We start from the raw sequence: 23,599 nt of genomic DNA, 5'->3' as shown, positions 1-23,599 counted from the left end.
ACGTCTTTTGCAGTTGATACATTCTGGAGAGTCTTCTTTATGGAGTCAATCTCTGTAGACATGACCACCCTCTGCACAGTGTCCATAAGAAACTGCCTTATGCGAACAAAATTGTGCCGAGTGGCCATACCCCAAACAACGGAAACACTTGCTTACAATCGTAAACTTACGAAATCTGGGTAATATCAATCCTAGATAGATCTATCGCTATCTAAAATATACCTGGACAGAAAAGTAAATTTCAAGCCACACCTAGAATATATTAAACAAAAGATAAGAAGATGCGCGGCCCTCATCGCTAGAGTCACTCGCAGGGCAATCCCTGCGAGTGACTCTAGCCTGTCTCTACACTGTACTACCCTGTCTCTGTACTATAAAGCCTCTTCATCCCTGCCATCACATTTTTAAGTATTCTGGACACTTGGCATCCCTTACTGAATAATTGTAATCTCTACCACGTCTTTTGCAAATGTGATGGCAGGGATGAAGGCAACACGAGGGCGGCACTAGAAGTGAATAAACGGATCCTCGAAACCATTCAGAGGACCATCCTCCTTACTATGTCGAGAGCAACTAGAACGACTAGCACGGCTGCCCTCCAAGTCCTGGTAGGAGTTCTGCCCCATGGTCTGCTCTACCATCTTGCCAGAAACATATCGGCTACAATGTATGACCTCACCACTGACATCACTAATGACCGCAATTATGAGAAGAGAAGAATCGTCGACCACCTCATCCAGATTTGGCAGAGGAGATGGAGCAACACAGAAAAAGGTGCAGTGACCAGAAGATTCCTCCCCACTGTCACCAAGCTGTACCCTAAGGTGCCAGCGTGGTTTCACCCTGGTCGAAATACCACCTTCCTCCTTACAGGGCATGGCCCGTTTAAAGCTAAACTTCACCAACGTGGCATCATAAATAACGCGGACTGTCCCTGTGGCAACCCAGAGTCCTGGACACACTTAATGTTTGAGTGTGATTTGTATGATGACCTACGACTACGCCTAATAATGGCAATCCAATATATCCCAGACAACCAAGAACTCAGACTGTTAGACACTCAGGAGGACTACAAGGCACTCAGTCAATATGCCCAGGATCTATTTTCTAGAAGGAAAACAATGATAGAAATATACCAAAGGCAACCCGACTAGAAAGAATGCAGGAGGTCAAACAAGTAAAAAAAAAAAAAAAAACTCAGCTTACAACAGAAAGTCCAGACTAGGATGATTTGGTTGGCCTACTGTCGACCCAAAACTGCACTCCCTTGTGCGGTTTTTTTTTTTTTTTTTTTCGGGGAGGGGGTATTTGCTCTTCTCCTCTCCTACCCATATTTTATATTTTATTTATTTTTTTTTTTTTCTCTCTCCTCGCCTCCCCATGTCGTGGAGCATGGGCATGCCCCACTTAAAATGGGGGATCACCTTCCTATCCGACTCCCTCTTCTTCCTATTTCACCTATTGTTCATGAAGTTCTTTGGTCATTTACTATTCAGTCAAGCTAAGCAGATCCCATTCAGAAATGACACTCTTGGAGATGTTCAAAGTATTATGGGGGATGACTTACTGATATTCCATTAAAGGTTTGGTCTTTCAGGTTGTCACATACATTCTCTCAGATATGACAGACAAGCTGTACTTGCTACCTGGGCGTCTAAAATCTTGATGGAACTGATATTCGGGTGACATTCAAGTCAAGTGGACACAATTTCAGCAAAGTCCGGACGGGCTGTGACAGCCAATCCTCTGCTTGCACCTTCACAATGGTGGGACTGTTAGTAATCCTGGATATAACCTCCATGCACAAGCACACTGTGGGTGACCACCCAGGTGTGAACAACGTAAGCAGGGGTCAAGGTGTAGCGCCCACACCACATGGAGGAATGCCACCCCTCTGTGTTACCAGGCAATACTAGGTGGTAGATGACTCATCAACCGGTGAAATACCACCACACTGCTTATTGGAGGCTTGAAGTGGTGGAACCCATGTTTAGTCTCCAGAGCTAAGCTCCGATCAACCCTTCCCTATCTCTTCCATCATGCAGCATGACTGATGACTTTTAAGGTTAGGATGAACATCACAGTGAGATCCAATCTTCCTTACATTTCGAGGGTACAGCTCTAAAACGGTGTTCGCAGACCGGCTGCTAGTTATTACACCAGACAGAACCTATTGGTAACTCTTCAGGAGGCTTCCGCATCAGCTAGTGTATAATCTTGCTACTATTCTGCCAGTAGTATGAATACTGGGGGCATTGTCGAGGCCACGTTATGTCAAGGATCTGGGTATATTCTTACCATGTGTATGCCATATCCAAAAATTTCATTACTTCATACAGCACTTTTTCTCACTGTTAACCCACCACTTTTTTCTTACTATTAAATAAACAATAAATTGTCAAACTAATAGAGTAAGCTTATCTGCAAAAAGATCTAACCTTCCCAAACACTTCCTAGTTCATTTCACAAATATACGTGGTCTCAATTCTAATCTCAGTAACGCCCATTTCCACTTGCAGTCTGCCAAACCCCATGTACTTTTTCTGAAAGAATCTCAGTTATCGGTTGATTCAACTACTGCTCATCTCAATTGCCCAAATTACTCGCTGTATGATTCCTTTTGCCTCAAAGGTGGTTCTTGTGCATATGTCCATTCCAATATTAACTGTCAGAGACTTGCTAATTTGGAATCTCCTCTTTTCGATCTTCTCTGGCTTAAATTCTCTCTACCTCATCGTGTTAAATTTATCTGTTGTCTCTACCGTTCTCCCAACTCCACTAATCACTTGGATCTCTTTGACTTCCTCTCTTTGAAACTCGACTTTCTCCAGTCCAACTTTTCTAACAGTGAGGAAATTTTCCTTGGTGATTTTAATGTTCACAACTCCAGCTGGCGTCCATTTTTAAGCCATACCGACCCAGCTGGTCGAGATGCTGAGGCTTTTCCAATTACTAATGGCCTTGCACATATTGCTCATTTACCTACACGAATACTGGATAATCCTAACCATACAGCCAACACGCTTGATCTTTTTCGCGCAAACAACCCTTCTAAGTACACGGTCAAAGTGAGTGGTCCTTTAGGCACCTCAGATCACAACTTGGTGATGGTCTCTTCTCCAATGGAGCCTTTATCTCATGGCTATTCCCAACCTCGTATTGTTTGGCATTACAAGAATGCAAAATGGGATCATCTGTGATATTTCTTTTCTTCTTTTCCTTGGTTGGATTACTGTTTCAAAACTTCTGATGTCAATGTTTGCTCAGATTGTGTCAGTGAAAATATTCTCGTAGGAATGGAATCCTTTATTTCACACTCCACTTTAAAATCTCGTCCCTTAACTAAACCTTGGTTTTCCAATAAATGTGCTAGGGCTGTTCAAGAGAAGAATGTTGTATATCGTAACTGGCTTATTTCCAATTCTTTAGTTTAATTTTCTGCCTACACCAAAGCTCGCAACAATTGTAAAGCAGTTAATCAATCCAAACTAGATTTTGAACAGATTAAAGGAAGTAAACTTGCTTCTTACCCGAATGGTAGCCGAGTATTCTGGTCTCTTGCCAAAGCTATTGGCCGCAACTTTTGCCCATCTCTGCTCCCACCTCTGTCAAAACCAGATGGTTCTGTTGTCACTGTGGCCAAGGATAAAAACTGACCTGCTAGCATCCCATTTTTCTTCCAACTCCCTTATTAATGATCTTGGTAAAATACCTCCCACCATTCCTAGCACACTCCAGTCAATGCCTCCTATGGTCTTCCATCAAAAGGATGTCAGAAAGATTTTGACGAATCTTGATGCTAGGAAAGCTCCAGGTCCCGACGGTATTTCTCCACTTGTTCTCAAAACCTGTGCTCCTGAACTTACTCGTATTCTTTGCTGCCTTTTTTCACTTTCTTATTCCAAAGGTGTTTTTCCTTCTTCTTGGAAATTTGCTCATATCCAGCCAGTTCCTAAAAAGGGTGACAAATCCCTCCCATCCATTTATCGTCCCATTGCAATTACTTCTACTCTTTCTAAAGTAATGGAGAAATCAATTAACCGCCAATTCTTAAACTACCTAGAAACTTTCCATCTGATCAACTATCACCAGTATGGATTCTGTCAGTGTCGATCCACTGGTGATATTCTGGCTTATGTTACCCATTTAGGGACTAATTCAATGGAAAGGTTTTGTGAAACAAGCAATTTTTCTTGACATCTCAAAGGCTTTCGATCGTGTTTGGCATAAAGGTCTTATAAACAAGCTTCCATCTTATGGTTTGCCAACTGTTTTTTGTAATTTGTTATCCAGTTTTCTCTGACCTTCTTCCATTGACTGGAAATCCTATCCATAGTTTTGCCAATGATGGCACATTGCATTCCACTTTCCATTTTGAGAAACGTTTCCCTGTCCAATCAGCTTCAACGTCTCGAATATTCGCTACCAATTCCTGAAATGCCGAACTCCAAATAATTCTCTAGTGGGGCAAAGACAACTTGGTTGATTTCAATCCATCTGAAACTCAGTCTTGTCTTATATCTCGCAAAAAGGATTCTTCTGCTCCTATGCTTATCTTTGGTAACACTCCGATTTCTAGGCAAGTTGATATATCTCTTTTAGGGATTACCCTGACTTCTAATCTCTCTTGGCACAAGTACATTACAAGTATTGCTTCCTCTGCATCTAAAAAACTTAGTTTGCTCTTTTGTTCTCAGCATTACTTTTCTTCCAAACAGCTGTTCACTCTGTACAAATCACAAATCCACCCTAACATGGAATATTGTCCTCACATCTGGGGTAGTGCCCCCAAAACCTCTCTCAGGCTTCTAGATTCCATTCAGAAGAAGGCAGTTAGGTTAATTAATGACTTATCTTTAACTCAGTCTCTCCACTTGCTGTCTCAAGATGTACTGTTTCTGCTGCATGCCTTTTCTAAAGATACCTCCATTGGCACAGTTCTTCTGAATTGGCTTCTATAATTCCCGCTCTCTTTGAAAACAGTCCGAATACGTGGCGCCACCAGCCAACATCCATTTACTGTCCAACTTCAAACTCACAGAACCATCTTCCTCATTTATTCATTCAACTGCCTTTTTTTGGAATAACCTTCCTTCATACGTATTTCCTGAAAATTATAGTCTACAGAAGTTTAAGTCTAATGTCAACAAATATCTTGACTCGTCTTCTCAACCTCCAACCCAAGCACGGTACTAAGTACTATAGGTTCGAATACCTCTCGTGTTTGGGATTTTCATAAAAAAAAAAAAAAGGTCATTAACTTCAATATTTGCTCAGACTCTTAATTTTTTTAGTTTCAGTTAAAAGATCGCTAGAGAAAAAGATCCCAAAAAATTCTGAAAAGCATTTCAGCATTTTTTGGGGATCAGCAAAGACCAAAGACTGTAGATATTTTTGTATTAAGAATGATGGTTAAGGAGCACACAGAATCTACAGCACCGATGTAGATTCTGTGTGCACTGATGCACCCAGCTGATGTAGAATGCAGGATAATGCTGAATAAGTATGGTGTAACGAAAGCACTAGGAAAACAAAGATGACAATAGGATTATATTATAGGCCAAATAATGAAGAGCCAATAAGCTCAGAAATGGTGCCATCTGGGTGGTGGTCTCCGCCAAGAATAAGTAACAGTAGTCTTCTCTATTGGAGAAGCATTACTTGTTCGACGTAGTGCAATATCATGGCAACTCGTTGTGAATGCATTCACAATATGAGATATACTTATGTTGTTATATGGTTTTTAGGAGCATTAGCAACTAAGGCCATATTGCTCCGGGGATATGTGGTGGTCATTCCCTGACCTTTCCGCATCCTCCGTATTTGGTGGTCACGGGCTCGAACCCCAGTCTAATCAAGAAACGTGTGCTACGCACTGCTGCTCCTGCCCACGGAGGCGCCCGAGAAAGATATAGATATACTTAAATGATGGCAATTTTTTTTTTTTTTTTTGTGTAATTGTTGGCGCATCGGCTTCTGTGGGCATAATGCACCTCCCAAGGTTTTTGCAGTACTTTGATCCAAGCCCGGGGCGGGATTCGAACCCGCGACCTTTGGGTTGTCAGGTAGGCACTTTACCCACCCGGCTAGCCAGGTCGGCGGCAATTTTGTAACTACTTAGTAGTTGGCTACATAATGCTATAGCACAAACCTATACATCAGTTAACTTCTTCGTAACCTGAGGCTATTGCCCTAAACAAATAGGAATGGTGATAGCCTGCCTATAGGTTTTCACGAGAAAAGTTGATATGTCCTGATTTCATATTTCTAAATACATGTTCTCTAAATACTGGTATCAATTCTTGAGTATGGAGGCTCTAATGAGAGGAATATGTCAATGTCCATAGAGGCCAGATCCACTGAAACTCCTTTTAAAGCTGAATGATTCTTGTTTACCCAAGTGACTAATCCCCATCACTGGAGGGCAGAGTAGTGCCAACGTGCCTGAGCAAAGATCAGAAATGTTACTAGTTTAGTAACCACACTAATAAAAAATAAAGAAAGGTAGCCTTCTTTCCTTCCTTGCTCATCTTTCAAATACTTTTTTAAAGATGAGCTGCTATCAAATAAATAAATTTAATAAGCACTAGATATCAAAAGAAAAGGCTGGATTGCTTGGAGGCTCTAACTGTAGTCTTTCAAATTGCTAAGTCTTCTAAGCTACTCAATTTATGCAGAAAAATACTGCTTAGCCATACAAAATGTTTGGTACCTGGGGTCAGCATAAAGGAAAACTAAATCCATTTGGGATCTATGGGAACTAAAGACAAAACAAAAAAGAACTGAGAACTTAATTACAAAATTAATACTCTTTTTTAACGGTTTTAAATGTAATCTGACATAAGCCAAAAGTATTATCATTATGAATGTTAACAATTAACGTTAACTAGTTTGGCAACTGAACATATAAATGAGTGTACCTGACAGAAGTATAAAAGGCTACAAAGGGAATCAGTAAAATGAATGAGCAAGCTATAGGGACACAAATCCATAAAATTTTGGTGAGCAATAGAAGGCTGAATCTCATGAAGTTTACTTTCAGGCAGCATGCTGTAAATCACTGGAATGAATTGACAGCCAAAGCAATTAATTGAGGCAGATTGTTTGGTTAAATCAGAAATGAAAGTTGCTTTTTGGCGATGGGGAAAATATAAATGATTAAAATTTTTTGCAATGTTATAATGTTAACAATTTTCAACCTGCATTAAGATAAAAAAAAACTGCAATCTTTACTACTTGGCCGTGTAGGGAGAAATCAGGCCCTGTATGGCATTATGCTCTTAGTCAGCGGTTCCCAACCTTTTTTTGACTCGTGAACCCCTTTCAACATAATATTTTTATTACGAACCACTAAGCCTATATTATCTGAAATTGTATAATAGTTCCGAATTTTTATTATAAAATGTTTCCAGTACTACATTTTTATAAGCGATATTGCATAATAACATAAAATTATTATTAAGTACCTATACATAACAATGGACTTTGAGAATGAAAAAAAATTAGTATGGAAAACAAATTTATTTTACACGATATACTGTAAGGTAGTAGACTAAATATAAGGAATTGTGAGAGATGTGGTTTCTTTCATTGGCAATTCTTTACTTTTTATTTAATTTATTCTATCTTTGTTTATTATTAGTTATAATTTTTTATAACCCTTTTTCCACAGCCGAACATATTACAGAATTTTTAGTGTGAACCTACTGGAAACTTTCTCGAACCCCCGGTTGGGGACCGCTGCTCTAGGTTAAGAAGCACACAGAATCTATAGCAGTGCACCCAGCTGATGTAGAATGCCAGGATAATGCCGAATAAGTATGGTGTAACAAAAGCACTAAGAAAACAAAAACGAGAGTAGATTATATTACAGGCCAAAAGACCATAATGATTATAATGAACAACTATACAGACAGAGTGGGCCAGCAAATCTGAATATCTTATAATGGTGGATTTAAACTTAGCAGATATTGACAGAAACTTATGAGTTTATCAATTGCACAATAGTAAAACTTTTCTGGATTTAGTGGATGACTGTTTTCTACACTTGCATGTTACAGAGGCTACAAAATTAAGCAATATTCTTGATTTGATTATCAGCAGTGACTCTTCAAATTTTAAGAATCTCCAGATAAAAGAACCATGAGATCCGGTGATCATATATATTGATGCGGGATTTACTTAAAGACATAACTACACATGGGTAAAGAGAAGGGATTTTGCCTTTTTCAAGATAACAATGATCTGTGACAGTTTTACTCTTTTAAGTGGAAAAGCTCAGTAGCTTCTAATCATAGAAGTTACTATATTTTTATATCAATTAAATATATTGTTCAAGATTTAGACTTAAATGGATATCAGATGAACTGATGAGACTAATGACAGAGAATAAAATTCATGGTATGATTATAAATTATCAGGGGACAAGGACAAAGGTTAAAAGAGCACAACTATACTATATGCCAAAAGTATCAGACCACCTCTGGGATTTGGGAAACACATGTCAGGAATAGATATAAATACAACTGTGTTCATGCTAGAAGCAAACAGATCAATGAATTCAGAAGGTGGGTCCTAGGCATTGAGCTAGTGGCTTCCAAATGGAGGAAGTGATCATAGGATGACATAAAAAAAAAAAAAAAAAAAAAAAAAGTAAATTGCAGCCATTATCAACCCACTGCAGGATGGAAGCCTCTTCAACAATTCATGCTGAGGGAAATGGACCATAATCTGCCACGCTGGTCCAGTGCGGGTTGGCAGATCGACCGTATTTAGCAGTCAGGGGCTTGAACCCTGGTCTACTCAAAGAGCGTGTGCCGCTGCACTCCCGCTCCTGACCACTCGGCTACGGAGGCATGATTGAAGGAGCAGTAATTGAAAAGGTGGAGCCATATACTTATCTGGGACAAGTCATTAGTTGTAATAATGATAAATGGCTGTAAGTAAAGAGAAGAATAAATTTTGGGTGGATAGCATTCAGGAAATATAGTCACATACTGAGGAGCAATATCCCAATTTGTCTGAAACGTAAAATAATGAACCAATGTATACTCCCCACCATGACTTATGGAAATTAAACATGGACACTCACCAAAAGAATGGATAGGATGGGCAAAAAGGGAGAAAAATTCAATTAAAATAACACATCTTCATTGCATATGTTTAGTTTATTATCATTTGAAATGGTTTTTAACAACGGTATTACCGTATTTTTAGAAAATTTAATACATACATATATATATATACAGTGACGGACAAAAAAATGCATCACTTGTGAATTTTGCAAATAATGTGTTTTGCACTACACTGTGGGTTGCAGAAATGTTCGAAATGCATTTGTTAAATGGCATATACATCTCTGTGAATGAAATCCAATAAAGACTCCACCTGATATACCTGATATACATAAATATCTTCCCAAAGAGTAAAATGCGTAATTAATGGAAATATGAGAAATCATGCAAATGGCAATCACGAAAACCAAACATACATTTTATTGCATTTATGTGTACAAACTGAAATGACAAGTTAACGTAATGGCATTATGTACTGTAAATCGGCAAAATAAGTTCTCAATATTTTGTTGTTCCTCCTAGAGCTGCAATTACAGCCTTGCAATGATCTGGCATAAAGTTAATCAACTTCTAGAGATATGGTCGCCCAATTTCGTGGTACCACATCCTTACAATGCTCTCCTGCAGATGAATCTTACTTGTTGGCTTCTTCTCAGCAATTTTAGACAACATTATATAACAGCAATTTTCAATAGGGTTCAAATCTGCACTGTTGCCGGGCTAGTCCAACACTGTAATGTCAGCATTTTTGAGGTTGACTGCTTAAGGGAGAAAAATGAGGGAAAACATTGGTGTAAGTATGTTTTAAGCCTTGTGAGACAAGAAGACAAAATCATCATTAAATCTAAATAGCATAAAACTTACCAATTTTCTGTGTGGCAAGATGCTGAGTCCTGTTGAAAACTTCGGTTTTGGACATTGTGTGGTGATCCCTAATAACGGGTTTCAGGCACTCCTCCAAGATTCGGTCCAAGAAGGCTTCTTCTTGGGCCGATAGGCATGCAGACCACATTCCAAAAGCCGTCTGGATAGTTCGTGTACTTGTTTCAACACCAGAGATCTCAAGTCCAGTTTTAGATCAGAAGCACTAGCATGGCGATTACGAAGGCATAGCCATTTAAAATATCAATCTTGCAAAGGCATAGTCTCTCTTACGGCCTGATCCAGGTCTTCTCTTCACATCACCAGTTTCACGCTTTAATTTCCACACCCAGGGATACTGTTGACTGGTGGCAACCTAATTTATCAGCGACAGCACGTGTAAAAAGCCCTTCCTGGGACAGAGAAACAGCTACACAATTTTTTCTTGGTGTCAACTGAACATATGGAGCCATGCTTACACCTCTGAAAAACAGGATACTAATGAGCGTGTATACCCTTCCAATGCCATATTTATAGAAACAGCTGATGCAATACCTTGCAATTACTGTCTGATGCAATAGGAGCATTATCTGATGCAATACCTTTGCGACAAGAAAAATGACTGTAATCAAAATATCTTATAGATTTCACTAAAAATATTACTTTTTTTAAAGTGATGTGGTTTTATTTGTCAGCCACTGTAGATAGATATGTTGACAGATATATAATTCATGTATACATTTTGTAAATTATGCATTTAATTTTTTTTTTTTGCAATGAAATCTATTTTCCCAGAATACAGATAAGAGGGGGGGGAATCGCTGCAAGTACATAGTATGCTAGTATATAGATTGGCAGAGAAAGTGAGTGTCGCGTATGCTCAGTCGAGTCAGAATTGCTCCATCAGAATACGATTCACAACAGGCTAGACCTAGCAGTGACTTGTGAGATGACCGTGACTCCCAACACTAAACTGCAGGATTACCTTCATTCTTTATACAGAGGTAATAAATAAACATCAATTATAGATCACCACAAAATTAAAAATATACTGTACACCTTTTTACAATGAAATAAATATATAAATTTAAAAAAAAAAGTTTAAGTAACTTAAATTCAAATTACATGGCACCCCTAGAATGTTGTTTTAGCATCCCAGTTGAAAACCACTGGTGTAGGGTGTTGTACTAAAACTGCAACCTTAGATATTCAAGAAATATTTAGGGTTGCCTATCTACAGAATATTCAAGTCTAATGTCTACAAGTACTTCTTTCTCCTTCTCAACCTTCAACTCATGCACCGATAGCAAGTACCATAGGTTCTAATACCTTTCATGTTTGGAAGTTTCATTAAAAAAAAAAAAAAAAAGAGATCAATGATGGCTGACAAATACCAAATGGAGATGTCATAGTGTTGCTACAGTTAGGAAATGTTTAGATATGCCCACAAATTTATGGAAAGAAACTAGGGGGCATTCTGAAGAGTGGTATGGAGGTCATACAGTCTTCATAGAATACTGTCCAGTCAATTGACAGGAGGTAAAAGGAACCGAACTGATATTAGTATAAGGGAAAACAATATGCACAGAGGTATGTAGCACTGGATTTTTACAGATGATCTGCAGCACATAAACCAAACATCGTGGGACACGATACACAATGTCAATCTGCCTAATACACAACCCATCATAATTGGTCCTTGGAAAGCTGTGTGTGTGTGTTACAGAATGATGAACCACAGTACACGGTTTTCTGATCTGATGGCCACAGCTAGGTATGGAGGATCCCCAGAGAACGTTATTTATCAGAGTGTATAATCCCAACTATGCAATTTGGCAGAGATGCCATCACATTTCTGGTTATTTCTTGTGGTTTGAGCTATGACCACTGGATGATATTTGGGGAACAATGAATGGCATGTGATACATTGTTATTTTGGAAAATCCACTCTTACTACACTGTGACTAATATATAGGAAGGAAGCCCTTTTCTGTTTCAGCATAACAATGCACCCACCATATCACACAGACTGTTGAGGCTTGTTTGAAGATACATGTATACAAAAGCTTCACCGGCCTGCCTGATTTTATATTTAGACATATTCATGTACTTTTATAAATGTTTTTGTATCTATCTGACAATTACTTGTTTATAATAATTTAGTTTTAGTATTAGTAATGGCCACATAAATGCTATACAACTCAAATTTATATATTTCAGTATGATTTATACCAATTTTACACTCAATTTACATATGCAAATTAAGTCATTTTAGAGTAAATGCTTCAAACTACAGAAACATTATACACTATGGTATTATTAGTGCAAGGCAACAGATTGTATAACTGTAATAAAAACAAAATTTGTTACAGCTACATTTGCATAATTATGATGCTGTTTAATTTAAACTTTGAATGATATTATAGTTGTGCATATAAAAGCCGATGTAATAATATATTTTTAAAATAATTTAGATACAGTTATACAATCTGTTGCCTTGCACTAATAATACCATAGTGTATAATTTTTCTGTAGTTTGAAGCATTTATTCTAAAATGCTTCTCTAAAAAGCATTTACTCCAAATTAGGACTATATTTGTTATATTATCCTAAAGTAATATTTCATATTTTATACTGATTATAAAATCTGAATGTCACCTCACCTCAACCCCATATCAAATTTCCTTACCTCGTTCTTCAACTCGTTTAAAGAGTTGGTGTTCTCCCCACTTCAGAACAGCCTGAAGAACTTCTAGTTCACTCGCCTAAAAAAATGTTTATTTGTAAAGAACTGCATATAATATATGAAAATAAAATGATAAACATATACAGTTAAATAGTACAAAGTTGTTAAAATTTCATAATCATAACTTTTGTTGCCTTAAAAACGAAATAAAATAATCTTATATTTCCCATGAAATCAAGTTAATTCTTGAAGTACAGTCCAGGCTGAAAAAAAGTCTACCCCTTGAGCCTTGCACAATCTTTCCAAGGCCGAATTGATTGACAAGATTATTACAATAACATTATTAGAGCCAAATTAAGACTTTTGTCCATCACATTATGATAAAAAAAAAAAAAACACCTCTAGAAGGGGGAGATGTGAAAGGGATGACAGTGGAGGGAGCAAAGCAAGATGGTTAGGGAGGATGACAGAATACTATCCACCAAGAAGTAGGAAGTTAAAGAAATAGAGGGACACCCCTGTGGAAGAAGCCCATCATCAACATGAGAGAGGGACTGACAAGAAAAATAAAATATTTGTGGTGGTAGGGTCCAAAAATAAAACATAAGGCAAGGGTACCCTATATTAGGCAGAGGTTGCACTGAGGACATTAGTTTACTATGAATAATCCCACACTAGCCAGATCACCTGCAACTGATGTCAGCATATCCTACGCCATGCCACAAATGAGAGGGAATGATGTCAACAGTGTCGGGGGGCTTCACTTAGGTTGCATAGACAGGATTGGACAGGGGAGGGGTTATTCCCTTAGTTAAGAAGCACACAAACTAAAGCAGTGTGTTCAGTTGGCATGGTTGGCCAGTGCAAATTTGAGTCAGTTTGGTGTGACATAAGGTGTCATTTAAGGCTGAACTAGACAAACAATTGGAGTGACCAGATGGGTGAAATGGGAAGGGTTTTTTTTTTTTTTTTTTTTTGGCTGAAGGCTCTATAAGCTTCCTTTCTTGCATTATATGCCTCAACTAATAATGATAAAATAAAAATAAGCATTGGGAAAGCAAAAATGTGTTATAGGCCGAATGATAACTGCAACTCTCTCCCTACCCTAACCTCTTTCAGCTTTCTTTCTCCCCATTACTACTCTCCAATACCATCCCTTCCCCACCTTAAGCCCTATTCACAGCGACACTCAGTAGCACGACGCAGAGTCGAAAAGACACTGACACTTGTTGCAAAATATTTTCCTGCACACCACTGCCTACGGATTGAATTTGGTGGAGTGTGACTGTGTAAACAAATACAATTTAAAACAATACTTCTCAAAGAGCAATGACACTGTAGTGCCACCATATGAATAGAGCCTTAATTGTTTATTTAGAAGCTTATTTGCTCACTATTTCTGCATCATCCTTCCTCCAATTTTGCCTTTTTCTTCTTCCACATTGTATACATAAAACAATATTTTTTAACATTGTACTGTTCGCCCCTGGCCAATCTCTCTTCCTCCCTCCCTCCAAGTCACTGTATCATTTTTTCTGCAAACAAACATACACTTGATGATGCCAGTTGTCTTTTGCAGCTGGTCACCTTATAAAATTCATTGTAGAAGTCACTAAGGTATCTTTTCGAACTAGTTTGGTTACATTATGTCCAAAGTCCACGACAATGGACTTTGTCTGCATATTCTGCAGATAAAGGAACCACTAGGTGGCAGTCATCACAGTGTGCTGAAGTGGGATTTACTCAAGAAGGTAACTACCATCAGAGGTAAAGGGAATGGTTTTTGCTTTCGTAAAGGCGACTACGATGGTCTGAGACAGTATTTAAATTCTATACAGTGGGACCAACTGATGTTGTTACCAACACCAAATTCAAAATGGGAAGCATTCAAAGAACTTATCTTGGAAGCTACCAGACTTTACATACCAACTAAGAAATACTGTTCAAGGTTTAGGCCTAAATGGATGTCAGATGAACTAATGAGACATATGGCAGAGAAGAAAAATGCATGGGATACATACAAATTAATGGGTGACATGGAAGCCTATGGTAGATATAAGCTGGTCTGTAACCAAGTCACAAAGAAGATTAGGCAGGCAAAGGCAGATTATGAGAAATCCTTGGCAAAGGATCCAAAGAAAAACAGAAAAGAGTTCTTTACCTATGTAAACTCAAGAAGGAAAGGGATGAATCAGATTGGTTCATTTGATATTGATGGTTCAACAGTTGAGGATCCTGCTCAGGTGGCTAACAAACTAAACGAGTATTTTGCATCTACATTCACACATGAGGAGTTATTCAGGAAGGGGAATGCCATAGGTGAAGTAAACACTGGCAGTGAGCTAGATGATTTTGTAATAACTGAGAGGAAAGTGGAGGAGAAATTGTTGAGGATAAACATAAAAAAGGCACCCGGGGGTGGGTGGGATCTATCCAGTTATATTAAAGGAGGCGGCAAAGGAAGTAAGCAAACCCTTAGCCATAATTATGAGAGCTTCTTTGGACTCGGGGGAGGGACCCATAGACTGGAGATGTGCAAATGTAATCCCAATTCACAAAGGAGGATCAAAGGCTGACACAAGTAATTATAGACGTGTGAGTTTAACTTCTGTTCCAGGAAAATTAATGGAGGCACTGGTTAAAGAAGCACTGCAGGATCATCTAGACAAGAATTCAGTTATAGCTCAAACACAGCATGGTTTTGTTAAGGGAAGGTCTTGCCTGACCAATTTGATTGGATACTATGATGAAGTCAGAAAAGAACTGGATGCAGGGAATAACTTTGATATTATATATTTCGATCTTAGAAAGGCTTTTGATACTGTTGCACATGGAAGACTGCTGCACAAATTAGAGCAGTGTGGCATTGGTGGCAAAATGCTATGGATAAAGGGATGTTTGAGTGACAGAAAACAGAGAGTGGTAATCAATGGACACTGCTCAACGTGGCCTAATGTTATTAGTGGAGTTCCTCAGGGTTCAGTGTTGGGTCCATTGTTGTTTTCTGTATTAATAAATGATATTGATGATGGTATATCAAGCTTAATGTCCAAGTTTGCATGATACAAAGGTTGGCAGGGTTGTTAAGGACACTACTGATGCTATGCTATGCTGCTGCAACAGGATCTGGAAAGGTTGAGCAGATGGGCTGAGAGGTGGCAAATGAAGTTTAACACTGACAAATGTAAAGTACTACATATGGGAAACAGTAACCCCAGAGCAACGTATCAACTCTACGGTACTACACTGACAGTGGTAGAGAATGAAAAGGACCTGGGGGTAATTGTGCAGGCAGATATGAACTGCTCTGCACTGCTCAGGTTCTCTGAGCAGTGCAGACGAGCTGCAAGAGTAGCTCATGGTTTCTTGTCAATGATATATAGGAATTTTTCTAGCAGGGATAGGGAGGTGATTATTCCCTTGTATAAAGCAATGGTCAGGACACACCTTGAGTATTGTATGCAGGTCTGGAGGCCTCATTTCAAGAAGGATGTAGAGCTGCTGGAACGAGTATAGAGAAGGGCAACAAGATTAGTGAATGGAACAAAGGGTTGCTCCTACGAAGAAAGGCTTAAGTTTTGCAAATTACAGAGTCTGGAGACTAGGCACCGGCGAGGTGATCTGATAGAGGTGTATAAGGCCTTGAATGGTTTGAGCATGTTTAATGCCGATGGGATTCTTCCTCTTGCTCAGAATAATCACCTGAGAGGGCATAAGTTCAAATTGAAGAAAGACAGATGTAGGATAGATGTGCGGAAATTTGCTTTAGCCAGTGGGTAGTTGGTTGGTGGAACAGACTTCCATCACTTGTTGTGGAAGTTGATAGTCTAAACAAATTTAAGGCTCAGCTGGACAAGTATTTCGAACGAACGGAGGGTTAAAATGGGAGTGGTGGGTTTTTTTTTTTGGCTGATGCTGAATAAGCTTGCTTTCTTGCACCATATGCCTCTAATGCTAATGTCCAGCACTGTCTATGGATGGTCATTTGCCTGGTATTCCATCATAGTTGTTGGTATATCAGTTTTTCATTTACCATAGCGTATATTTAAAAGCATCAATGAGTGCCTATAGAACATGTATGCTGCATGTTTTGTCAATGTTTAACAGCATTGAATAATCTTTAGATATTACATCTAAAATTATTTTGGATGTCTATTTATTCAAATACAATTATGTCTGATTCATATTCATAGGATAATAAAATGAGCAGACCATTGACTTTTGAAACAAAAGTGAAACAAATGTTGAAGAAGCGATCCCATCTACTTCCAAGAGAAACAATGCCAGTGGTAGGTGTAAATTACCTTCAATCAGATCTGAAAAAGCAGAAAGTGGTACATTAAAAGTATGATACTAATTATATTAACACGTTGACTGCCAAGGCTTATTTGGGTAAACTGGTCTCCAACTCCAATTTGAGTTAGGCATGTTAAATTATTCAAAACCCAAATTATAATATATACTCATCACGAAAACTCATAAAAAAAGCATTGTGAATTACCTCATAGTTAGCATATGTAATAGAAAATTCTTTGCAGCAGCCAACTACGAGTTAACTCGATTAAATAAGATGTGTTGTAACTTGCGGAATTCTCTGTATGGGAATCTGTGCTGTGCGTAAATCTGCTGCAGTGACACAGACTTTGCCATGTACATTGAATAAAACTTTGTTGAGTACTAAAAAGAACCTAAAACATGGATAAGAAGAGACCACTGACCGAAGAAGAGCTTGAGCTCTATGCTAACATGAGTGACTCAGAATTTGAAGAGCTTTTTGACGTTGTACGGTCCTGGTTCATAGATTGAGCGGATCAAATGCCCTCGTATTATTCAGCGCTAAGAAAAACCATCAGATGTACGAAAAAACTGCATTACATATTATAGAAATATATATATGCATAATGCATACACCCTTTTCCGTGAAGTTACAGGTTTCTCTGAATTTCGGACATTTTATGGTGGAATCTGTAACTTGACAGAAAAGTTACATTGAATCTTTGATTGGAGAAAAAATTCGAAATGTTCCAAAGAAGATTAGGTCTGAATGTAAAATTCATTATTTAGAATTTCAATTGGCTATACCACCAAATGAAAAAAAACCACGCCCGACTTAGCTGTGTCAAGTATGTACAAGAAATAAAAAATGCCACAGAACACGCCATTATTGTCCAGTGCGCTAAGAGAAGCTAGCACTTTGTGTGAAGAAAATATTTCTTTTTGTGAATAAATTCTGTTTTCTGACGCAGTGGTTGATTTTTCATTCTTATCCCAGAATCCAACTATCCATCAGTTGCACATATTTGCTATGAATATACTAGTAGCTGTACCTGAAAGGCAAGTTATACCAGTCCGAGTTAACTCGTAGTCAGTGTCATGGGCCAGATCATCAAGTACGAATTAACTCGCAGTCAGCATTCAACATGTTAAATAGTTTCACACATCAAGGCAACAGCCCATAGTGTGTTATTTGTTCATAAATTTTGTCAAACAGTGCCATGTTTCCAGAAAAATTAAAAAGACAATTTAATAAAATAAAAACACCAGCAGTATCAAAACAAGCCAGTTGAGCTTTTTAAAAGAAAAGAAAATGAATTTAAAAGCTGTTTGCTGTTGTTGTTTGTTATTTGGTTTTTAGGAGCATTAGCAACTAAGGCCATATTGCTCCGGGAATCCGCATCCTTTCCGCATCCTCCGTATTTGGTAGTGACGGACTCTAACACCGGTCTAATCAAGAAGCGTGTGCTATGCACTGCTGCTCCTTCCCACCTGGCTACAGAGGCGCCAAATTTAAAAGCCAAAAGAAATGACTTAATGAAGTGTGTAATGTAACTGATGCTGGCCTTTGTGCATCGTTCTTAATTTTGCTCTCCAAATAGCTAAAAGTAAAACGCCTTTCACTATAGGAGAAAATTTAATCATGCCTTGCTTGGTAGATGCATGCAAGACAATTTGGGAGAAAGCCAGGTGGGAGGGGGGGGGGGAATTTCCCTCTCTAACAATACGACTGCAAGACATATTGCAGTAATGAATGAAGACCTTCATCAGCAGCTTTTAGAGAAAGTGAAAGCCACATTTGCTCTTCAATTTGACAAATCGACAGATATCACTAACAAAGCCATAATTATTATGTATGTCCAATATATATTGATTGGGACAGTGAAGCAATTCAAGAATTCACAAACAACTTTTACTTGTTTTTCAGTTCAACTGGGTCTGAAATATTCAAGGTAATTTCTTTAGCAACGACATGGTGTTTCGATTTGTACTGACTGCAGCAAATATGACAAGTATACATGCAGGACTGATTGCAAAATTTAAGATAGTGTCACAAATTCAAAGTACAAATTTCATTACTCACCAAGAAGTATTAGCATGTAAAAAGTTAAGCCCAGAGTTGCATCAAGCGTTAGCAATAACCATCCAAACAGTACATTTAATAAAATTTAGTGCCCTTAACTCCCAATTACTTAAAATACTACCCCATGAAATGGGGTCTGCACATTCCACACTATTACTATACGCAGATGTCTGCTGGCTGTCCAAAGGTCGGGTGTTAAAAAGATTGTGTGAATTAGAGAGGAAGTAGTATTGTTTCTGTCAGAGAGAAATTCAGATCTTATTAAATACTACAAAGATATCAATTAGCACTTAAAACTCTGCTATGTTGAAACAATTTTTCAGAATCAATAAGTTAAATTTATCTTTACAAGGACCACTGAAAAATATATATCACATGTAGAGAAAAACAGAAGGATTTAAGAAGAAATTAAAGTTGTGGATTAATAGAGCCAATGACACCTTCTCTGATATGTTTTCTGTACTAACAGATGTGCTGAATGAAGTGAAAAATAAAATCAATGAATTTAATTATGCAAAACTTATCCCAACTGATAATTTTTAATCACTAAAATACACTTAGTGATAAATTTGATGACTATTTTCTTTCAAAGATCCAAACTAGGTTTTTTATCGATTCTGATCCATTTAATGATAACAAGGAAAATAACTTATAGCTAGGAGAAGAGGATTTACTAGCTGATCTTTCCTCAGACTGCACATTAAAAATTTTAAAGAGTGAGTTTCCTCGCTCTAAAATTTTTGGTTAAAGCTTACAGTGAATTTCCACAGCTAAGTGAAAAAGGCAACTGAAGTCTTTCTGTTTTCATCAACATATTTCTAGGAAAATGAATTTTCTGTAATTACTAAAACAAAAAAAACAAGCTGAGAAATCGTCTAGACATCACTTCAACATTAAGACTATCTCTATCCAAACTTAGCCAAAGAATAGATAAACTCTGTTCAAGCATGCAGGCATAAATATCCAATTGTGATGAACACTACCTAAGAATTTTAAAAAAATAATTTTATCAATTCTCTAATTTTATTAATCTTACTGTTATTTTTTATTACTCTATATTATAATAACATTATTTATTCATGTTTTGTATTTTTGATAAAGGTTATCTAGCTTTTTTAATGTTTCCTTAATTTTTTGTTATAATAACATTATAACAGCATTTTAATGATAGTAATTTGCTACTTTGGATTTTCCTTTCATTATTTCCATTTGATGGATTATCTTTACCTTATTCTACCTATTTAGCAATATTATGTTTATAGTATTTCCTGCTCTTGTACTAACTTAGTTGCTACATTGTTTGATTTGTATTATGTAATAATTTTATTACTGCCTTTCCAGACTAAAGGTTTCAGTGCTCAGGAATACATTTTACATAATTTATTAACAAATATTTTCTGTGTATATATGAGAAATAGAATAGATACTTCATTTTCTATGATAATGTAATATTTATGGAAATTAAATTTATATACACACTAAGGTCCTTATGGCCAGTAACAATTGGGGTGCGATTGCCACAAACTGCTGATTGAACCACTATTGGTCGCTGTTTGAGTGAATAAATCATTATTGCAGGTTTCTTTGGATTAAGATTTAAAACGAAATTCTGCAAGTAACATGGAAGTGAGGTCAAACTCTTGGTGACTGAAGAAGGTATTTCCATCAGATTTGCTGCAGGTGGAATCAATGTAAGTAACTTTATATCATCTGAATATATTATAGTATCGTCAAGGAGACGCATAAAAGAGATAAAGGGATAATGAGGCGAAGAAAGCTAACAGAGTGTTGTGATAGGGAATTTTTATAACTGTTGTAAAAGAGATGTTTTCAACGGGAATTCCAGGATTCACCTACGGAACATCAATGAAGTGATGGTCAAGAAACCGGCAGTGTGGTGGATCAGAAAGGAGCACATAAGCGTTGTGTATTTGCAGATAAAGTGTCAGAAATTCAGGAAATGTTTACCCGAATTTCTACAAATCTATCTGACCACAAGCCTGCAACTACAAATACCGTGAGGCAACATTGCACAGGATGGTTGGCAAGAGATTGAAACTTTATGCTTATAAAGTGCAAGTCTTTCAGAAATTTAAGCCTCGCGACAAACCACAACGAGAGGAATTCGCTGTTCACATTCTGAATCATATAGACGAGGAGGAGCACTTTCTGAAAAAATGCCGTTTTCAGTGATGAAGGGACATTCCATTTGTCTGATAAAGTTAGGCACAATATGTCGCAAGTTATCTAGATGTGCTCGAATTGTATGTTGCAACTTAGCTGGAAGGTATGCAGCCACATGTGTTCTGTCGGCAAGATAGGCACCACCACATTGGAGTTTGCATGTGCGCGATTTCCTCAATAAAAAATATTCTAACCGATGGAACGACCTGGATGGTCCCATTCTATGGCCTCCTCGTTCTCCAGCTATCACAACTATGGATTTCTTTGTATGGGAATACGTAAGGTCAAGGTGGAAGGGAAAAAAAATTAAGACCGTCAGAGATTTAAAAGACCGGATTGAACATTGAACAAACAGTGACTTCATTTCTGAAGAGAGGCTTCAAAATACTTGGAATGAAACAGGTGAATAATTTATAGATATTCTTCATTTCAGCTACCAACTGCAGAGTATTTGTACAATCAGCGCCTTGTACAAATTTTTGGGTACATGTTGATTTTTGGGTATATGCATTTCTGTCACTGATTCTTCTTAAAAAAAAGACTCATATGTATATATTTGTTCTGATGCTCCTCTTAAATTACAGAATATCTTGTGGTGCTCCATGATCTAATAAAAGTTGAGAAACACTGGTCTAGATTAATTTCCTAATGTTTCTCAAAGAATTATTGTTCAACTTTTCAGTGCATTTGTACATCCTCTGATTATTATGTACAACCAGAAGATGCAAAAAAAGCATGAATAATGATGCATGATTTGCATTCATCAAATAAACCTTTTGCCTAGGAGAAAGGACTATTTATGTTATGCTTCCCAGCATAGAAGTTTCAGAATGAAAATTGTTCAACCTTGGTGGTAGTGACCTTGAGAATGGGAAGGAGAAACGCAAGGTTATTTGAATAGGAGGAAAGCAACACTATATTCTGTTAGGATTGAAGCTTCTTTGGGAATACTAGTAACATAAATGACTGGAACTGTCCCAACCATGTTGCATATGTCTTAATGACTAGAAGTAGTCTCCAGTAGATATGTACTTTGCCATAGGGTATGCAGCTTGGCAGTTCCTTGTGTGGTTTTATTTAAAAATGCTGTCAGCTCAAAATTTTTTACTTTTGATGTAAGGTTAATTGTGGGTTGAGAACTTAACAAACATCTAGAAAATATCCATAGAGTCAAAGAGAACTGTTCTATATTGGGCAGTGGACATAGATTCACAACTGATACTACTGACTAGATTTTTTAGCTAACAAGTTTATACATCTGAAAGCACCTTACTTTTAAAAATGTAAATCCGAGTGCAGTAAATAAAATTATGGTTTTGGCAGATTGTAGACAACCTGGAATACTGTGAGTGGTTGATTGCTGGAACAAACTTCCATCTGTCATTGTGAAAGTTGACAGCTTAAATAAATTCAAGAAAAAACTGGACAAAAGTCTGGAGCGAATGGATGGGTGAAATGATGGGAAGCTTTTTTTGGCTGATGCTGTATAATCTTATTTTCTTGCATCATATGCAGGGGTGCACTGGTAATTTTTAACAACCAGCTTGCTTTAAAAAAAAAAAAAAAAAAAACAAGAATGTGTGTATATATTTATTGTATGTTTTACTGATTTACAACAATCTGGAATACAAAAATTGAATAATAAATATTCATTTTTATTGTAATTTTTGTATAGCCAATTGATTCTAACAAAATGTTTTTGTTGACTTTTGCCAAGCTTTTGTATCCGTAGCCAATCTATGATTGTGATTCAACCGCAATTTGACAAATTGAGTTGCATCCCAATCTGCTAACTCTTTTCCCAGTAAATTTATCATCATTAAATCCGATATGTAGTCTATTGTTAAACTATTTCTCACCCTTGGTCAAATTATGTTCATTAAGCTGAAGCCTTTTTCAGCTTCAGCACTACTAATTGTAACAATGCTATCTTTTTAGCTTTTTGAATACTTGCAGGGATTGAAACATTTTTTGATTCTACATTATTATCTACAAAATCCCAAAAATTGTTCAAATCAATTTCATATTTTAAAATTTCACTTAAATGGTACAATTTTTTTTTCACCAGCTATCCATGTTAAAGTTAGTTCTTCATAAGGCCAAGTAAATGGTTCTAATAATGAGTTATATTTTCTAGTAATGTATTCATAGGAAGCACATTGAATTTATTATTTTTACTAAATGGAATATCTTTTAGCATTAGTAGAGGCATATGACACAAGAAAGCAAGCTTATACAGCATCAGCCAAAAAAAAAAAAAAACACCATTTCCATTTCATCTTTAAACTTATCTGATTTAATCAAATCTTCAACTTAAGATTCATGTTTTCCAGTACCAACCTTAAAATTTTCCAAAGCTCTTATTACTTTGATTAATTTTTGCACTTTGTGAATTTTGGTTGATCTTGACTGAAGTGCATTTGAAAGTAATGAAAA

The 23,599-nt window shown here is 37.2% G+C and overlaps 1 protein-coding gene across 1 annotated transcript in view; it reads right to left on the bottom strand.

Annotated features, from left to right (window-relative positions):
- The window catches only part of LOC150089854 (BTB/POZ domain-containing protein 7), a 360,234-nt gene that overhangs the window by 205,837 nt on the left and 130,798 nt on the right, over positions 1 to 23,599 (bottom strand). Inside the window, exon 4 of the mRNA XM_090390112.1 lies at positions 12,625 to 12,700. Within this exon, the coding sequence (XP_090246238.1) occupies positions 12,625 to 12,700 (76 nt within the window). The remainder of the gene's footprint in view (positions 1 to 12,624; positions 12,701 to 23,599) is intronic.

The sequence above is a fragment of the Mastigoproctus giganteus genome, chromosome 2 (genome assembly GCF_048544385.1).
Source record: "Mastigoproctus giganteus isolate SK-2022 chromosome 2, ASM4854438v1, whole genome shotgun sequence".
Classification (NCBI taxonomy): Eukaryota; Metazoa; Arthropoda; class Arachnida; order Uropygi; family Thelyphonidae; genus Mastigoproctus; species Mastigoproctus giganteus.
The sequence above is the reverse complement of the archived record's forward strand: the minus strand, read 5'-3'. Positions and strand labels throughout refer to the sequence as shown.